The sequence below is a fragment of the Heptranchias perlo genome, chromosome 3 (assembly GCF_035084215.1).
Source record: "Heptranchias perlo isolate sHepPer1 chromosome 3, sHepPer1.hap1, whole genome shotgun sequence".
NCBI lineage: Eukaryota > Metazoa > Chordata > Chondrichthyes > Hexanchiformes > Hexanchidae > Heptranchias > Heptranchias perlo.
The window spans coordinates 123235829-123255856 of NC_090327.1; the positions used below are offsets into that span (position 1 = coordinate 123235829).

The 20028-nt window shown below is 39.7% G+C and overlaps 1 protein-coding gene across 2 annotated transcripts in view; it reads left to right on the forward strand.

Moving 5' to 3' along the window:
* Nucleotides 1-20028, forward strand: part of znf407 (zinc finger protein 407) — a 439270-nt gene that overhangs the window by 386812 nt on the left and 32430 nt on the right. Inside the window, exon 9 of one of the 2 annotated variants that reach the window (XM_067981929.1) lies at nucleotides 336-962. The exons of the other annotated variant lie outside the window; for it this stretch is intronic. Within the exon in view, the coding sequence (XP_067838030.1) occupies nucleotides 336-418 (83 nt within the window). The 3' untranslated portion in view covers nucleotides 419-962. Of the gene's footprint in view, nucleotides 1-335; nucleotides 963-20028 lie in introns of those variants that run through there. 2 annotated transcript variants of the gene reach the window in all.

Genomic DNA, 20028 nt, shown 5'->3' on the forward strand with positions numbered 1-20028 from the left:
TAGGGCTGCAGGAGATTATAGAGATACTCTTCCCTATTAAATATGCCTTAACTAGAGCTGTCAACATCAGAGGAGCTTAGGAGTGACATTTACAATAAAAAAGAGTAAGAACATTTGCAGACCTATTTATGCACTTAGAAGTGTATCTTATTTTTAAAATGAGATACTTCAAAATAGGTGACTTTCTAACCAAAATGAGTGAGCTTCACTCCAAATGGTTGAGACTTGACGGGCTCGATTTTTCTGTACTGGGTATCAGTCAGTTCTAAATGGCTAAGAGCTGGTGTGATGAAATGTGAGGCGATGCTTTACTTTTACTCGGCGTTTTCCCACAGCACAGATTGTGAGCTTGACATGTACGAGATCGCAGGTACGGATCTATGTCCCACCCTTCCATAGCACAGTACGCTGGTGCTAGAACGCGGTGCTAATTAGTGTTGAATTGCGAGCAGGTTGCTGCTGAAGCTCCACATCCACCAAGAGCTTGGTTGAGACTGCGCCTCCAGCCAGCAAAGAGAGGAGTCACCAGGCATCCCGTTTCTCTCAATCACCCACCTCTTCATATTTACTCTTGGAACACTTTACCTGGATTACACTGCAGAATGCAAACAAAGGTTAACATTTTCATTATGCGCATTTGAGGCATTTCCATTTCAACTCACTGCTTTTACATTTCCACTAGCAATGGATGGGGATCTGAAGCACATTCAATTATAAAATTGTTTGCATTCTGAAATGTCATTATCAACACAATAGTAGCTTTCACCAGTTGGTAATTATTGGCATAATTGAACACTGATTAAGAAACAAGTATTTATCATTCATTAAACTGAAATTAAAAAAATTAATCTCTGTAGAGTGTAGATTAGGCTCTAATTGGATCACCACCTTTTAAACTACCGTTGACATCCTGTGTGGTGACAAAAATGTTATGATGTTTGACGCCGTAATTTCTCATGCTAAGAACTTGAAATGTCTTACATAATTGTTTGTGATTTAAGAGTCACTGAAATTTGATTAAACAAATTAAAGCACATCTCAAAGATTTACGATTCCTTATTGACAGGACTATGAGTCTTCAGAGCAAACAGTCGAGAAATCGTAAGCTAATGATATGTATTATATGTTATTACACCCCACACCTGTTGCACGGTTTGCATAGAGATTATAGAATGACCCATACAGTGCAGCAGTGTGAGCAAGCTGTTTTACCAATACAAGTATAGGCACAAGAGATCAGAGGACTGAACAAATGATTGTCTGCATTATATCGCACAAAACACGTGATGAAAGTTATATTTTTAAACGGCAGTTTTTCAAGCAACAAAGACAGGATATAATGGTACGGTAGTTACAATGAGTGTGATTGTCAGTAAAATAATACTGTCGTAGTAAAGGAATACCAAGAGGCAAATGAAAACGGACACTTTAGTAGTTGTTGCTGAAGCAAGCATCCCAGCAATTTGAATACAAATAAATCCTAAACTGGTTAACCCCTGATGAGATTTCAGCATCTTTTAGTAATATTGTCTTCTGAGTTCTGAAAGATCAACTCCAATAAAGTCTGAGAAGTAAAAGTTAAAAAAATAAAAGTGAAAGAAAGTACAGCTTTGAGGAAATTCTGCATAAACTTTTTTTTTTGGTTGGCAATCACGTTTGCATATTCTGTGTATAGTAAGTCTCATGGCTTTTCAAAACCATTTCTAAAATCTTCTTGTCAACATTTTTGTAGAGAAGTTTTCTAGTTACTGCCTTCCTAAAAAAAAAATGTTTTTTCCGATTAAACATTGCATAGTTTGCCTTTGGAGACCTTTGACAAAAATTATGTGCACTAAAATTAAATCTCCGTGTTGCTTGACACCTGTGTGAGGGACTACATTTGGTGGAAAATGAGATTTTGCTCACTTTTGCACCCAATTATGCATTATCCTAGGTCAGATTTAGCATACATTATATGCATTCAGAGATCACAACAGCAACTTGCATTTATATAGCGCCTTTAACATAGTAAAATGTCTCAAGATTCTTCACAGGAGCTTGGTCAAGTAGGTAGGTTCTAAGGAGCGTTTTAAAGGACGAGAGCGAGAGAGAGGTGGAGAGGCAGTGAGGTCTAGAGAGGGGATTCCAGAACTTTGGGCCTAGATGGATGAAGGCAGGGTCTCCAATAGTGGAAGAGGCACAAGGCCAGAATTGGAAGAATGCAGAGTTCCTAGAGGGTTGTAGGGCAGGAGGAGGTTACAGAGATAGGGAGGGGCGAGGCCATGGAGGGACTTGAACACGAGTCTGAGAATTTTAAAATCGAGGTGTTGCCGGACCAGGAGCCAATCTAGGTCAGCGAGGACAGGGGTGATGGATGAACGGGACTTGTTGCGAGTTAGGATATGGGGAGCAGAGTTTTGGATGAGCTCCAGTTTACGGAGGGTGGAAGATGGGAGGCTGGCCAGGAGAGCATTGGAACAGTCGAGTCTAGAGTTGACAAATGCATGGATGAGGGGTTCAGCAGCAGATGAGCTGAGGCAGGGGCATAGATTGGAAATGTTACAGAGGTGGAAGTGGGCGGTCTTGGTGATGACGAGGATATGTGGTCAGCAGCTCATCTCAGGGTCAAATAAGACGCCAAAGTTGCGATCCGTCTGGTTCATCCTGAGACAGTGGCCAGGTAGAGGGATGGAGTCGGGGGCTAGGGAACGGAGTTTGTGGCGGGGGCCAAAGACAATGGCTTCGATCTTCCCAATATTTAATTGGAGGAAATTTCGGCTCTTGCAGAACTGGATGTCGGACAAGCAGTCTGACAACATAGAGACAGTGGAGGAGTCAAGAGTGGTGGTGGTGAGGTAGTGCTGAATGTCGTCAGCCTACCTGATGTCATGTCTTCAGATGGTATCGGCGATGGGCAGCATGTAAATAAGAAATAGGAGGGGGCCAAGGATAGATCCTTGAGAGCACTCCAGAGGTAACAGTGCAGGGGCAGGAAGAGATGCCACTGCAGCAGAGTCTCTGGCTACGACTGAATAGGTAAGGGTGGAACCAGGTGAGAGGGGTCCCACCTAGCTGGACAATGGAAGAGAGGCGTTGGAGGAGGATGGTGTGGTCAACCGTGTAAATGGCTGCAGACAGGTTCGAGAAGAATGAGGAGGGCTAGTAACAGAGAATGTCATTTGTGAATTTGATTAGGGCCAGCACAGACATGATGGGCCGAATGGCCTCCCTCTGTGCTGTATGATTCTATGAAAATTGATTACATGATTCACTAATTTTAAAAAAAAACTTCTGATTGATCTCCAGTTAAAATTATTGACACAGATATGGATATCTTGTTATCTGTAAATTGATAATTACAGACCAATAACATTCCTATTTCTGTCGCCTTGGGTAAAAACTCTCCAATCTTTACAAACTGTGAAAAGCTACTTGTGTTCAAAACAAGTCCAATAGAGGCTTGTTGGTGCTACGCTTCCTGCTCGTCTTAGCCTGTATTCAGCACCTTTTGTTTTGAGTTTCCTCTTGGGCAAAAAAAAAACTACTGTATCAGTGGTTTTGTGTCATATGAATGAATTGAATTCACCCTTTTTAATCCAAATAACAATAGACAGAGTGGTAACCTAGTGGAAAACAAATAGACACACCATCCCTTTTGGGGATTTAGAGCTGCTCAGAAAGATGGAGCTGATGGTGGAGAGTTTGGCAGATAAAAAACCGTCTGAAGCTAAGAAGATTTCTGTGGTCATTTATTACAATGCCACGCTCGTAGTGTTTGCTGAACCAAGGTTCAGAGTAATGATTCAGACAAATGATGTTAATAATAATAGCTGGCCCTTTGGCGAAAGCAGGAGGCCTAACTGGGTAGCACACGAACTAATCAGATATTTCAGCACTTGGTTCAAAAGGACAGAATTATTTTAACAATAATTGTTCACTTCTGCATAGTATGCCTCTTTGCCATTACGAACTGTGGAAAGACCTTTTATAGAATTACTCTTTGTACTATAGTGTATTAAAAAAAAGTTAAAATAGCAACAGCTGCTTTAAAAAAAATCTAGTATAAACAAATAATTACGATACTGCACTACAAGTTCTCAAACCCAAATGTGTGGCACTAACATCTATTTAAAATTTATCTATAAAGTTCTGTTTTACCTCTTCTCTTCCAAGCAGTTTAGTGGTAATAGGACTGTAAGTTTAGGGATGTAAGTCCTATAAATGCAAAGTACTTATCGCCAAGATGCATTGTGCGAATTTGAGCTTGTGTGTTTGTCAAGATGGAAGATGATAGAATTAAGTATTGGAATACTTTTCCTCTTCATTCGATGTCAGAAACAAGTATTTTATGGGACAATATAGTATGCAAAATAAATCTCCTTCTGTATTGCTCAAACACTTTGCCTTGAGATGCCTTTGCGACAGCACCAGCACAGAACTTCCCTCTCCCATACCAGCAAGCCATGTAGTTTTTGTGAGTGAGATTATCCAGGTTCATGCTGCATTTTGCACAATTTTGTATTGTTGCCTTGTGTTTATTAGGAATTGAGTTGACTTTGCCACAAACCAATTTTGCTTGGTACTCATCAGAAAGAAATTACTTCCATCCCACCAGCCTGAATTGGACGCAAAGCCAAGTCCCAAAGGCAAAAGGACATGGTGCAAAATTACTACATCATCCAGCCCTCTTAACTGGAAACTCTCCAGTATTGTTTGAAAAAGTGTCAGAAAAAATAAGGTACTTCATAAATTAAGCGCAATGAAAATGCAGAAGAATAACTTTTAAAAATGATAACAAATTATCACTTGTGTTGGCTTGAAGGGCAAAGGCACCATGGGTGATAAGCATGCATCAGGCCTAGAGAACATAGGAACAGGAGTAGGCCATTCAGCCCCTCGAGCTTGTTCCGCCATTCAGGTAGATCGTGGCTGACCTGCGTCTTAACTCCATCAATCCGTCTTGGTTCCGTAACCCTTAACACCCTCGCCTAACAAAAACCTATCACTTTCAGTTTTGAAATTTTCAATTGACCCCCAGCCTCAACAGCTTTCTGGGGGAGAGAGTTCCAGATTTCCACTACCCTTTGTGTGAAGAAGTGCTTCCTGACATCACCCCTGAACAGCCTAGCTTTGATTTTAAGGTTCTGGATTCCCCCACCGGAGGAAATAGTTTTTCTCCTATCAGACTCCAGGTGAAATTATATGATGGGGAAACGCTAGGATCGGACTAAACGCCTCGTGGGATGATGACAATGATCTTAAAAAGTGTATTTTACTGTCTTCATTAGGAAACTGCAACTATTGTTTTTTTTTAAAAGAGGGAAAAGCTGACTCTTTAAACTCATGATTCTTCTTATTGCTTTTCTACACTAATTCCTGCACCAAACAGAAACCTGGGGGGAAAAAAGCAAATTTATTTTGAATCGCTAAACAATACTCGTATGTTTTCCATAGTGGTTAGAAAGATTGTAAACCTAAAAATAATTGCATCATCAATATTTTAAGACATGCAAAATTTTAGCAGTGTTTACATCTAAAAATATTTTTAACCGAGGGCAGTACTTCCATTTCTGTTTATGTAATATGAATTTTCGCAGTCTAAAAATAATTTTGACTTTGGAGTCATTTGTGAATAGCACTGTTTGTAAAATGTGTTTAACTTTTTAAATGATGAAAACAGGGATTAGTGGGAATGCAACTGAAGTTAAATAAAAACAGCAACATAATTTAGCCAGTTGCATTGTTGACTATGGCATTTGCTTACATTGCTGAGGTATTTAGGTACATTACCATAGTGACTACACTTCAAAAGTACTTCATTGGCTGTAAAGTGCTTTGGAGCATCCTGAGGTTGTGAAAGGCGCAATATAAATGCAGGTCTTTCTTTCATGAGAAAAGGCACTGAATATTTTCAAAGACAAATATACCTTGTCTTATTTATTATACATATTACGTAAGGGTAATTTTTACCAGTTCGTGCTGCTAGTGGTGAATATTAGTAATCTGGGCACACAAATACAGAAAATTATTGTGTGTGCGTTTGTGTGTATGTGCATGCTCACGTGCAATGTGTGTATACATATATATGTATATCTATCTATCAAACTTGCCATTACTGATCAAAATATATTACCTAGTTGTTGCAGTTGCTGACATATATATATATATATATAGTGTGTGTAGGCAACGACAACAATGGGGTGATATTATGACATGTTGCTATTTTTCATACTTTACCTATATTAATCATAACAGTTTTACATGGTGTAATTATGACGTTATTATATGACAGAAAAAGTTAATGTGCTGTACAAAATGCTCAGTGTTCAGACAGCTGAAATTCAATATTCTGTGAAAAATAATTTCACAATTAATCGATACTACCATTTATCATCCATAGTGAAAATAGATGGAGCTGGTATAGCACAGGTTAAAACACCAGCTTCAGTTTCTTTGGTATGGTTTGCTGTTTTTCTTCATAACTTTAGGTAAACAATTTTTGCTGCCATTTAATGCACAGGTTAAGTGTAGTTCCAGGCTATTATACATCATTAGAGTAAGTAATATTCAGCCGTGAAAGAAAGATGGAAGCTTTTCACTTGTGGTCGCTCGGACATTTCATTTGTCATCTGGCACAGTACTGCAGAAATTAGTTATGGCAGCCCTGATATAATTTACAGCCTGGCATCTTGAAATTAAGCAATGAATCACACCATTTTCACTGATTAGAGTTAATACATTTTGTCCTGATGACATATTTTGTGAAACAATGCAGCTTATTTGAAACTTTGCTCATCAAGTTCAGTCATTTTTCATTCATTGTGCGCACGTAATCCTACCCCTACAATGTGTATTGTGTGTGTATATTAACTGAAACCTGTCATCACTCATAAAAATTAACCATCTGTACCCTCTGTTTTTGCTATTTTTCCTTTCTTTGGGTTACAAGAAAGTACCACATTGACTGTCAGTAATTGACTCCATACAGGCTGATGGATTTAGGGTAAAGAACATAATAATCAAGTGAATCGAGGTCATTGGATTAAGCCTGAGGGCCACACAGTCCATATCTGGTCAATAGCAAATTTATTACAATTCAAATCCAATAAAAGGAAAACGGCCCTTGAATGGAATACATTTATTTTTATTTATTTCCCCCTCTTCCCCCACCCCCCCCCCCAAAAAAAATTGCATAAAAAAATTAGAGTTGTTACCGTGTCAACTGGGGTAGTTGAATCACATCTCAAACGTAGCTAAAGCCAGTAAACTAATGGGAACTCACTGCAGCTAAAGCTCCATGAACCACAGCTGCACTAGAGTACCTTTTTGTAGGTCTATACGGGCTGAATTGTACAACAAAACGGACATCATTTCTTCACTTGTCAGAAAGCCCCGCTCTATTTGTTCTAAGAGTTTTACATTGTCAATGCTCTTAAGTATTTTATGGACCCTGGAGCCAAACAGGGCAATACTTTTTTCAGTGTTGCTCTTATCTATAACTAATTTAAAAAGGTTGAAAAATTGCTTGGAATGTTGTAGTGCAACTGAAAATTCTGTTCAAGGCAGAATTTGTACAACAAATTTTTTTGATGGGTGTAAAGTGGCTTTCAAAAAAAGCAATATTGCAGTTTTAAGCGCAAATATCTAGAATTGTTTGTATTGCCAAACTAATAGTACATGCTGTTTTCTTTGAAAGAAAAAACTGATTCGTGGAACTTCTGCAGTTAAGCTGTAATTTAATCCCATTTCTGTATCTGTAGAAATCGGAGTTTACATCTAATATAATAATTGACATTAAAAGCTTGAATGTGATTGATGCAACTTTCTTTCTCAGTGCTAGAATTTTTTTTATTGATTAAATTCTTGCAAATTCAAAGAGCAAAACCTTGGTGTGTTTAACCCTTTGAGACCTGCAGTAGAATTTGTCCATCAGCATTAAATTCAGAACAATATTCTAGATTTTCTTTTAGTTTACTGAAGGAATATGCTGATTTATGAATGTGCTACAGATTAATATTGTTTTGCATTTCTACATTAATAGTTGTGTTAGGAAGCATTATTCAGATATATTTTGTTGGAATATATATATTTACTTTGCATTTCAAGTTTATCCCTACAGTTTCTGCTGATAAAATGCTAATCTGTTAATATTACAAAATGTTTTAAGTTTAGTTTATTCCTGTGAAAAAGCAGTAACTGTCAATAGTATTAGTAGAGTGTTTGCTATCAGCTGTCTAATTGCTGCTAGTGAAATAGAAGGAAAAAACACTTTGTGTAACTGCACAAATCATCTTTGGCAATGTCAGACTGGGACATCAATCAGTCCATCTGGGTAAAATCACAAGCTGACTCAGATATTGCTAAATATTTATACTGTCAAATATATACAGACATACAGATGAAAGAAGGCATTCATTAGGAATTCTACAGCATGTCAGTTTAAAGATGTAGATCAGAACAAACCTCCCACTATGGTGGTGCTTGTACTCTGTAAAAGACTATATTTAGCAATTCTTAAGAGTAAATATCATCCTATTGCCTCATTTAGGTAAATATAGCATAAATATTGTTACCACGATCTTGTGGTAATCTAAACAAATCCCTGTTTGGAGTGCTTCTTCGTAAAGTATATTCTAATAAATTGATGTACTTTATAATTTATTTAACCCTTTCATTGACAGCCCCCCCCCCCCCCCCCCTGTTTTCAATTGGAAGTGAAATGAAGTACATTTCAGACAGCGGGACGAGTTAGTAGATGAAAGGTCTGTCCGCCATATGGCAGTTCTCATTGTTTCAACTCATTCTCTTCCCGTAGCAAAGATGTGGCATAATTTAAAAGAATTATTCCATCTCATATCAAGTCAGGTTTATAATACGTGGTCCTGAACTGATGAGCAAGGAAGGCACAGTTGTTAATAACCTGCCCTCTACCTCTCCCTTTTCTTCTCTGAGTTGAACAGTGCTAATTTGGTCATCGCTGTAACAAGTTTTCTGTGCAGAATATCGACATTATTCTCTTCAGTCCGATAGAATTTGTGCAGTATGGTTAAATAGAACCTAAGAAGTAGAAACTTAAGCACGACACTTCAAAATAGTGTCAACCTTTTCTTTTGGCAATATTTTATTTGATGAATATATCAATTTTAATGGATTTATTTAGCACATGGCAGTTACAATATTTCGAAGCAGTTCTTTGTATGATAGAAGCATGTGGCTTAATTTAAAAGGATCAGTCTATCAACCTTGTATTTAGATTTTGAAATATGGTTTGCCAACCTAATCAACTGGGAAGAATGTGGAGTTCTTCACAGAGGCAGTTATGCATACTATCAGGCCATCAAACCTAGAAGCAGTGCCTGAAGTGGGGAAATATGTGCTGGTAAAGCATACTGGCATTTCTAAGAATGATTATAGTCCATGTTGGCACCTTTAATCTGGGGGCACAGTTGGTATGTGCACATACTGCCACTTTTGTTAATGTTACTTTCACCCCTACTCTGAGCCCTGCTGATAGGTATATGGAGGAGTTCCTTCATTCAAAGACTTAATGTCTGCTAGCATAACTAAACCATCCAATCATTCCTGAGTGCCTTTGTGAGATATTGAACTGTTTGTAACGTTGAACAAGAACAACTTACATTCATATGGCTCTTCTCGCATAAGAGAACGTCTCAGCGCTTTATGATACAGCTTCAGGTCTTCGTGTGTATTTATTAATTAGATCAAGCTCACCCACAGCAAGCAATAATTCATGCTTGCTGCCTGACTATGATTTGTAGAAAGCAAACTTGAAAGCTACTTGGACAATGATCTGGGTTTTGATTCAGTTTCAATAACCTCATTACCCATCACCGCTTTCCCTTAAAGATTCAATTTGAAGTTCTCTTCTAATTCCACAGTGTCAGCCATGACTCAGTTGGTAGCACGCTCAAGTCCCACTCCAGGGACTTGAGCACGAAATCTAGGTTGACACTCCAGTGCTGCACTGTTGGAGGTGCCATCTTTAGGATGAGACATTATACCGAGGCCCCATCTGCCCTCCCAGGGCACTATTACAAAGAAGTGCAAGGAAGTTCTCCCCGGTGTTTTTGGCCAATATTTATCATTAACATTACTAACGACAGATTATCTGATCATTATCACATTGCTGATTGTGGGACTTTGCTTTGTGCAAATTAGCTGCCGCATTTCCTACATTACAACAGTGACTACAGTTCAAAAGTACTTAATTGGCTGTAAAACACTTTGGGATCTCCTGAGATCATGAAAGGCGCTGTATAAATACAAGTTCTTTCTTTTTCTTTACAATATTAGCTTTGTGCAAAATTAGAACATAAGAAATAGGAGCAGGAGTAGGCCATTCGGCCCCTCGAGCCTGCTCCACCATTCATTAAGACCATGCCTGATCTTTGACCTCAACTCCACTTTCCCCACCCAATCCGCATATCCCTTGATTCCCTTAGAGTCCAAAAATCTATCGATCTCATTCTAGAACACACTCAATGACTGAGCATTCGCAGCCCTCTGGGGTAGAGAATTCCAAAGATTCACAACCGTCTGGGTGAAGAGATTCCTCTTATCCTGCGATTGTGCCCCTAGTTCTAGATTCTCTAGCCAGGGGAAACAGCCTCTCAGCATTTACCCTGTGAAGCCCCCTCAGAATCTTATATGTTTCAATGAGATCAACTCTCATTCTTCTAAACTCCAGAGAAACTATTAAATGTTAGTGTTCAGAAGGATTTGGGTGTCCTTGTACACGAAACACGGAAAGTTAACATGCAAAACAGCAAGCAATTAGGATGGTAAATGGCCCATTCCACTCAATCTCTCTTTATAGGAAAACCCACTCATCCCAGGACACAATCTAATGAACCTTCGTTGCACCCCCTCTAATGCAAGTATATCCTTCCTTAGATAAGGAGACCAAAACTGTTCACACTACTCCAGGTGAGGTCTCACCAAAGCCCTGTACAATTGCAGCAAGACTTCCTACTCTTATACTCCAACCCCCTTGCAATAAAGGCCAACATACCATTTGCCTTCCTAATTGCTTGCTGTACCTGCATGTTAAGTTTCTTTGTTTCGTGTACAAGGACACCCAAATCTCTCTGGACACCAACAATTAATAGTTTCTCACCATTTAAAAAAGATTCCATTTTTCTGTTCTTCCTACCAAAGTGAATAACCTCACATTTTCCACATTATACTCCATCAGCCACCTTTTTTGCCCACTCACTTAACCTGCCTATATCCCTTTGCAGACTCTTTGTGTCCTCCTCGCAGCTTACTTTCCCACCTAGCTTTTGTATTGTCAGCAAATTTAGATACGTTACACTTGGTCCCTTCATCTAAGTCATTAATATAAATTGTAATAGCTAAGGTCCAAGCACTGATCCTTGCGGCACCCCACTAGATTCAGCCTGCCAACCTGAGAATGACCCGTTTATCCCTACTCTCTGTTTTCTGTCCATTAACCAATCCTCTATCCATGCTAATATATTACCCCCAACCCCAAGCACCCTTATCTTGTGTAACAACCTTTTGTGTGGCACCTTATCGAATGCCTTTTGAAAATCCAAATACACTACATCCACCTGTTCCCCTTTATCTATGTAGTTGCATCTTCAAAAACTCCAGTAGATTTGTCAAACATGATTTCCCTTTCATAAAACCATGTTGACTCTACCTAATCATATTATGATTTCCTAAGTGTCCCATTACCACGTTCTTAATAATGGATTCCAGCATTTTCCCGACTACTGATGTCAGGCTAATTGGCCTGTAGTTCCCTGTTTTCTCTCTTCCTCCTTTCTTGAATAGCGGGGTTACATTTGCTACCTTCCAAACCACTGGGAACATTCTAGAATCTCGGGAGTTTAGGAAAATCACAACCAATGCATCCACTACCTTTGCAGCCACCTCTTTTAGATACCTAAGATATAGGCCATCAGGTCCAGGGATTTGTCGGCTTTTAGTCCCATTAATTTCAACAATACTTTTTCTTTACTAATATTAATTACTTCAAGTTCCTCACATTAGACCATTGGTTCCCCAATATTTCTGATATTTTTTTGTGTTTTCTACTGTGAAGACAGATACAAAATATTTGTTGAACGTCTCTTCCATTTCCTGAGGAAGGAGGAAGCCTCCGAAAGCTTGTGAATTTAAAATAAAATTGCTGGACTATAACTTGGTGTTGTAAAATTGTTTACAATTGTCAACCCCAGTCCATCACCGGCATCTCCACATCATTTCCTTATTCCTCATTATAATTTCTCCTGTCTCGGCCTCTAAGGGATCCACGTTTACTTTTGCTACTCTCTTCCTTTTTACATACTTGTAGAAGTTTTTACAATCTGTTTTTATATTTCTTGCTAGTTTACTCTCATATTCTATTTTCTCCCTCTTTATCAATTTTTTGATCATCCTTTGCTGTTTTCTAAAACTCTCCCAATCCTCAGGCTTACTATTCTTTTTGGCAACATTATAAGCCTCTTCTTTTACTCTCATGCTATCTTTAACTTCTTTAGTTAGCCACAGATGGATCACTTTTCCCGTGGGGGTTTTTAATTCTCGATGGAATGTATATTCATTGAGAATTATGAAATATTTCTTTAAATGTTCCCCATTGCTTATCTACCGTCATATCTTTTAATCTGATTTCCCAATCAACCTTAGCCAACTCCCCCCTCATACCTATGTAACTGACTTTGTTTACGTTTAAGACTCTAGTTTCAGACTTAAGCACATCATTCTCGAACTCAATGTGAAATTCTATCCTATTTACGATCACTCTGTCCCAGATGATCCCTTACTATGAGATTACTAATTAACCCTGTCTCATTACACAAGACAAGATCTAAAATGGCCTGTTCCCTGGTTGGTTCCTCGATGTATTGTTCTAGGAAACTGGCTCGAATGCATTCCATGAACTTGTCCTGCAAACTATTTTTGCCAATTTGGTTTGCCCAGTCTAAATAAAGATTAAAGTCCCCCATGATTATTGCATTACCTTTGTTACAAGCTCCTCTTATTTCTTGATTAATATTCTGTCCAACAGTATAACTACTGTTAGGGGGCCTATAAACTACTCCCACCAGTGTTTTCTTCCCCTTGTTATTTCTTGTTTCCATCCATACTGATTCTACTTCCTGATCTTCCGAGCTAAGATCCTTTCTCACTACTGTCTTTATGTCATCCTTTATTGTCAGGGTTACCACCCCCCCCACCCCCACCTTTTCCATTTTGTCTGTCTTTTCGAAAAGTCAAGTACCCTGGAATATTTAGTTCCCAACCTTGGTCACCTTGCAACCACGTCTCAGTGATGGCTACTAGATCAAATCCATTTATCCCTATTTGTGCCATTAATTTGTCTATCTTGTTACGAATGCTTCTGCATTGAGATAAAGAGCCTTTAATTTTAACTTTTTACTAATTTTCCCTGATTTGACCTTATTCACTGATAAACTCTCTGTCCCTTCCTGACACACCCTGCTTATCTTTACCCAAATCGCTACACTGCTCTACCACCTTGACTTTTCTCTTTAGATTTATAAATTTACCCTTACCTGCACCCTCCCCCCGGCTTTTTAGTTTAAAGCAAAATGATGTACAGTCTTGTAGAAAACAAAAGTTTAGAGTGGAATTAAGAACAGCTGAAACCATAAGGTACGACTTTATTAAATAGGAAGTAAGAAATAGTTCCAAAAAGGAATCAGCTTGGCACAGTGGTAGCATTCTCGCCTCTAAGTCAGAAGGTCGTGGGTTCAAGCCACACTCCTGAGACTTGAGCACATAATCCAGGCTGTCACTTCAATGCAGTACAGAACAAGTGCTGCAACGTGGGAGATCATGGGCTCAATTTTGAAATGGTGGTGGGTTGGCAGCAGGGGGACGAAGGTGCACATGGCAAAGCCGAACAAAAAAAAACTTACCTTTTCCAACGCAATCGCGATGTAATTGATGGTGATTAAAGTTGTTTCCGGGTTTCGCGCCCGGCAACCAGCCTGATTGACAAGCGCTGAAGATTGCGGGGGGAGAGGGGAAGATTGGGGGGGCGGGGAAGAGAGGGAGATCGGAGATGAACGTCGTGGGGGGGATGAGGGGGGAGATCAAAGTAAGGAGACATCGGGGGACATCGGAGACGGAGACATCGGAGCAGGGTGGAAAGGTAGGTTTATTTTGTTTTTTAACTTTGTGCAATGGTTTTTTATTTAATTTATTTCGTTTATTTTTGCCTGATCCGGTCCTTAGGCGTGAATCGGAAACTGTGGGAAAGCCGCCCAGGTAAGTTTAAAATCGTTTTAACTATAATGTAAGAAATAAAGCACCTTAAGTACCTCAATGAGGTACGTTTGGTTCTTTAACTATCATCCCGTCGGCTTTAATTGCCGGCGGGACTTCCGCATTTGTGAAGCACGCGCGCACACAGACGCATCTGTGGGGAACCTGGAAGTTGGCAGGTTGGGGCCGCTTCCTCACCCGCTCGGGATTTCCCCGATTGTTGCAGCCCCCCCAGCCCCCTGCAATTTCCTTTGAAAATTGGGGCCTATGTCTTTCAGGTGAGAGGTTGAACCAGGGTCCAGTCTGTCTGTTGAGGTGGATGTAAAAGAGCTCATGGGATTATTCGAAGGAAAGCGGGAGACTTCTCCCTGTATCCTGGCCAACATTTATCCCTCAACCAACACCACCAAAAACAGAATAACCGGTCATTTACCTAGCTGCTGTAGATCCTTGCTGTGCACAAATTGACTGCTGTGTTTGCCTACATAATAGTGACAAATTAGCTGCTGTGAAGGCGTTTTAGGACATCCTGAGGATATGCAAGGTGCTATACAAATGCAAGTTCTTCTTCTTCAATACAGTAACTAATATATTATAGAAGTGCCACGAGGAATTTCTTTTTGTGTGTACACGCCTTTGAAATTCAAGACCACAATTATCTCTGAGTATTGTAGTAGGATTTCTACACAAAGATAGAATATATAACCACAATCATAAAATAATATGGCCACAAAACCAGTGCTTTATGTTTCCCATGAGCAACCACTGGTATCTTTTTTGTGATATGTTAGGATCGTGTAAAGACACAGCAGGCTGATAAATGCATCAGAAATGAAGCAAAATATGGTCACACCATAACCGCACCAGTGCCAATTCCTTAAGCAAACCACGTGTTTAGTCGCTGAAAACGTGTGCTGTATGGCATGAGCTGACCTCACAATATCACCAGAACCAACAGTAAATGGATTCAAAACAATGTGTAAAATTGTTCAAACAGCTTAGACAAATATGGTACTGATTATTTATATGTACTCAGTCGAATGCATAGTTGCATTGGGTTCTATGCATAATCCGTTTTTGTAACGAGTGACATAACTCATTTGTTCCTGCATCACTAATGAGTAGGGTTGCCAACCCTCCAGGATTGCCCTGGAATCTCCAGGAATTGAAGATTAGTCTCCAGGACACTGCGGCGAGCAACACCTGGGAGAAAAATCATGGCGGGCCTTAAACAAAATTGTGGTTTCTTTCATTCTCTTTGAACACTTTCATTTATTCGTTTTAAAAATATTGGGGGTGGGGGAAAAAAGGCTGTTTCACTAACAGTCAAGATCAATCCAATTGAGTAACAGAGTGTCGGTTCCCTTTCCAATTGGCGTGGGAAGGCGGTGTGCCTGGAGGATGGACCAATGGTTGGGGGGGGGAGTTCGAGGCAGGAGGCCATGTGATGAAACCTCCAGGAATACACCCAACTAGAGTTGGTAACCCTACTTATGAGTTATGTAGCTGGCAACACTTGATTGTCTTAAAGAAAACAGACTATCTTCCTCTGCATGTATCCTCTATTGAATACTCCAATACATGGCACAAATGTTTATTCTTAACTGAAAATAATTACTGATAATCGCACAACATGCGTGATGTGAAAAATCTAAAATGCGATCAGTAATCAATGATATTACAAGCTAGTAACGTGAGCTGTAGCGCATAGGAAGGCCAGCACAAGGTTTTCCATGTCGAATTCTAATCTTGGCAGACATTGGAACTGGCATACTGAGCGAGCCTTGCAGGCTTGTGGGCCTGCTGCAGGTCTCCGATGAATGGAGGACATCTTGGAGCACCCTACCTTCTTGGGAGGTGGGGGGGGGGGGGGGGAAGAGTGGTGGAGGGGGGAAAGGGAAGAACAGAAACTAGCGGAAGCAGCACAATACCCATAAAAGGTACACCAGCAGTGTATTAATCCCTGAATGGCTGTGGAGAAGCTGATAGTCCAGACCATTCTGTTCTGTCAGCTGAAGGAGGAATAGCAGGGATGGTGAGGGATCTTTAGCAAAACAAAGGGAGGGAAGAGAACAAAAAAACATATAATAATTACTATGCTTAAATGCTTAAACAAAATGGTGGTCTTGATGTAACCAACAATACAAAGACGTGTTATTCCAAATGTTAAGGCATCACCTTTTTTTTTGTATTGAGTAAAACATCAGCAGTTGTCAGACAAACATTTTCAAAAATATCACCGAGTTAACAGGAACACTTACACTTGGGCTTAATTCACATTTACACTGCTGGATTACTCTCTGGCAATCAAGAACTCGTCAACACTTCAACTAATGGGTTTTAATCAGAAACTGTTTGTAATAGCAAGCTTAGAGTATTTGAATATGAAGATTTCTATAATTTTGTTGTCAGCTTGTGATGTATTCTGATGCTAATTATTAGGAACAATTATGGTTTCCTAATAACAAAAGAAGAAGCCATAAATTAAACCTGCTTACCTTCAGCCCTCTTTGTAACCTTTATGACGTTGTTGGTATAAAAGAATATATTTTTCCACATACTACGCTAATTATTATTAGTGATCATTCTTTCACGTCTACTTTTTAAAATCTTTGGCAATGTGTCAGTGTGTGTTGATGAGTTCTGCACCCAGTATTTTCTCAATCCCTGAGATTTGTGCCTGTACCTCCCATAGACTGCTTACTTCATTTGGATATTCAGGAACCATAATTAGTGCTGTAATTAGCATGTGGAGCCATCAAACGAGGACTGCTAGAATCATGGGACATCTCTCATCACTCCTACTGATGATGTACATGTGATAAAGAACCTTTATCTGAAGTGTTAAGCAGATCCTTATTGTCACACAGACACCTTGCTGCCGAGAATGTGATGAGAATGATGATCAATCATATTAATTTTCAGAAAAGTAATTATGTACAATGATGTTCTAATATACACGTGTTAGACCGTGTTAGTATTTTCGATATTTGTGCTGCAGAAAGGGTTAGTCTTTGAGATTTTAAATGCAATGAATTTCAGAAAGTTTCTAAATGTCTCTCTAACTCATATACAAATACCTTTAGACATTTTTCTAGTATTTCCATAGAAGCAATTTTAAGCTTCTTGCCTTCAGTTTCTTGCCAGATTTCCATATAGAGACATTTTATGGTATATTTACATATTTATTTTACAGAGGTATTAAAGTTCATGTAGTTCAAGATGATCGATGCATGTATGTTAATAAGAGAGAAAAGGTTTTCCTTTTGACAGTGTTGCAAAATGATATATAGACAAAGAAACATAATACAAAACAAGCTTCAATGGTTTGGGAAATTAACTTATTAGAAAATCTTTATAGGTTAAAGGGTTATCTTTTGGTGATCATAAGTTACACAACTAATTTCTGTAATTGGTTGTAAGTGTATTGTCACTGCTCCCTTGACACAGCTTTACTTGAATGATCTTCACACTTGTTCGATAGTCACCAGGGAGCAGACTTAGCACCTGATCAATAACTGCCTCAGTGTGTTTTCATCTCTATCTAGGCTTTACCACATTGGTGGAAAGAGCAGGGCAAGCATTACAATTCTTACAGGGCATAATATTTCATTCCTCAGTCACCATTCCAAAAGTATTTTGGAATTCCAAGTACTACTTAATGGATCCACTGGGGTGAGTTAGGATTATCCACTTAGGTTGTTTGCATTCTTTCCTATTACTCTTTTATGATCTCTTTTATTTTCTTTCTTACTTTCTTGCATTCTTCATTATGTACTTATCTATTTTTGCCACTCATTCATTAATTATCAAATGGATGCTATTAAATAAGCAGCTCAGGTCTTCAGTGGAGGAAAATGATAGAATTACGTGCACTTTAAGACTTTTTCTGACATTACAAGTATGTCACATGACCGTTCCTGTGGTGTGTCTAACTCCATCCTTCAGGTTACTCCCTGTAGTTCTTTTCTTCCCATTGGCAAGAAGCCACTGCCTGCTTGCCAACAATCACAGATTTATTGTTTTTCGTGTTAGCAAAGGTTTAAAGTTTCATTCTGACTTGATGGTCGATTCCACTCCCCCGTGAAACCATTGCAACTATTAATGACATAGTCCGCTTGCTTAATTTGGACCTACCTTTGTTGTAAACCACAACATGCTCGGTGCCCTTTGTTTGAACTCTCCTGCACTTCGATTCATGTCCCCCCAAGGGCTTCAGAGTCTGCGTGTTCTGCCACCAGGCATTTCATCTGTCAAAGTGTACACTTACCAGTTTTGCTGCCTACTGACGCACTGCAGTTCTACTATTTGTTGCAAAAGTTCCTTGACTCACCTTAGAGAACAGCACTTGAAGACTTGAAGAGGTGGGAAGATCTTGAAGCCAATATAGCAGATGCAGAAGCCTGCATCCGTTAGGGTTGCCAACTTTGTTGGACATATTCCAGGAGGTTTCATCACATGACTTCCTGCCTCCAACTGTCCCACCCCCCCACGCTCCCGCCATTAGTCGCCCGGCACATCCATCCACACGGCATACTGCCTTCCCATGTCGATTGGAAAGTGAACAGACTCTTTGTTACCCGATTAGACAATTCTTGACCTTGCCATCTGCATGCAATTGAGGATCCGGCCTAAAAATGGCCTTCGGCCTCGTAGAGGTTACAACTGGCAGTTGTGCGTAGAGTTGCCAACTCTGATTGGACATATACCTGGATGTTTCATCACATGACCATCTGACCCCCAACCCTCACACTTCGCCCCCCCCCCACCAACATTGGTCGCCCAACACATCCATCCTCACAGCACAACGCTTCCTTACAACCAGTTGAGAAACAAACAGTCTTTCTTACCCGATTGGACGATTCTTGACTGTGAGTCAAACAGCCTTTTTTTTTTGACCATCTCTGATATTTTTACAACTAATAAACAAAAGTGTACAAAGAAACTGGAAAAAAACACACAATTCTTTTAATGATTTTCTCCAGGGTTTCTTGCATCAGTGTCCTGGAGATTAATCTTTAATTCCTGGCAACTCCAGGACAATCCTAGAGGGTTGGCAATCCTAGCACCCACAGGAGATGGACCCACGAACGTGCCATAGATTCTTATAGATGCCACATAAAACACTCCTGCAAATATTATTCCTGCAAGGCCCGTCAATGCTACAAGCGAACCCTGCCGACTGATCACTAAAAGGATCTTAGACAATCTGGAGCAGTGGTTCACATGTTAGTCCTTTGTGCATTACAGAGCAAGGCCATTCTAAACCTTCTTGTGAATGAGATCATTAGCATCAAGAAAGACTTGCATTGATATAGTGCCTTTCATGATCTCAGGATGTTCTTTACAACCAATGAAGTACCTTTGAAGCGTTGTCACTGTAATGGAGGAAACGCGACAGCCAATTTGCGCACAGCAAGGTCCCACAAACAGCAATGAGATAATGATCAGATTATACTTTTTTTAGATGTTGGTCGAGGGATAATTATTAACTAGAACACCGGGAGAGAACTCCCCTGCTGTTCTTCGAAATAGTGCCATGGGATCTTTTACATCCACCTGAGATGGCAGGTGGGGCCTCGGTTTAAGGTCTCATCTGAAAGACGGCACCTCCGACAGTGCAGCACTCCCTCAGTACTGTACTGGACTGTCAGCCTAGATTTTGTGCTCAAGTCCCTGGAGTGGGATTTTGAACATACCACCTTCTGACTCTGAGGTGGAAGTGCTACCAACTGAGCCACAGCTAACACCATATCCTGTGCAATA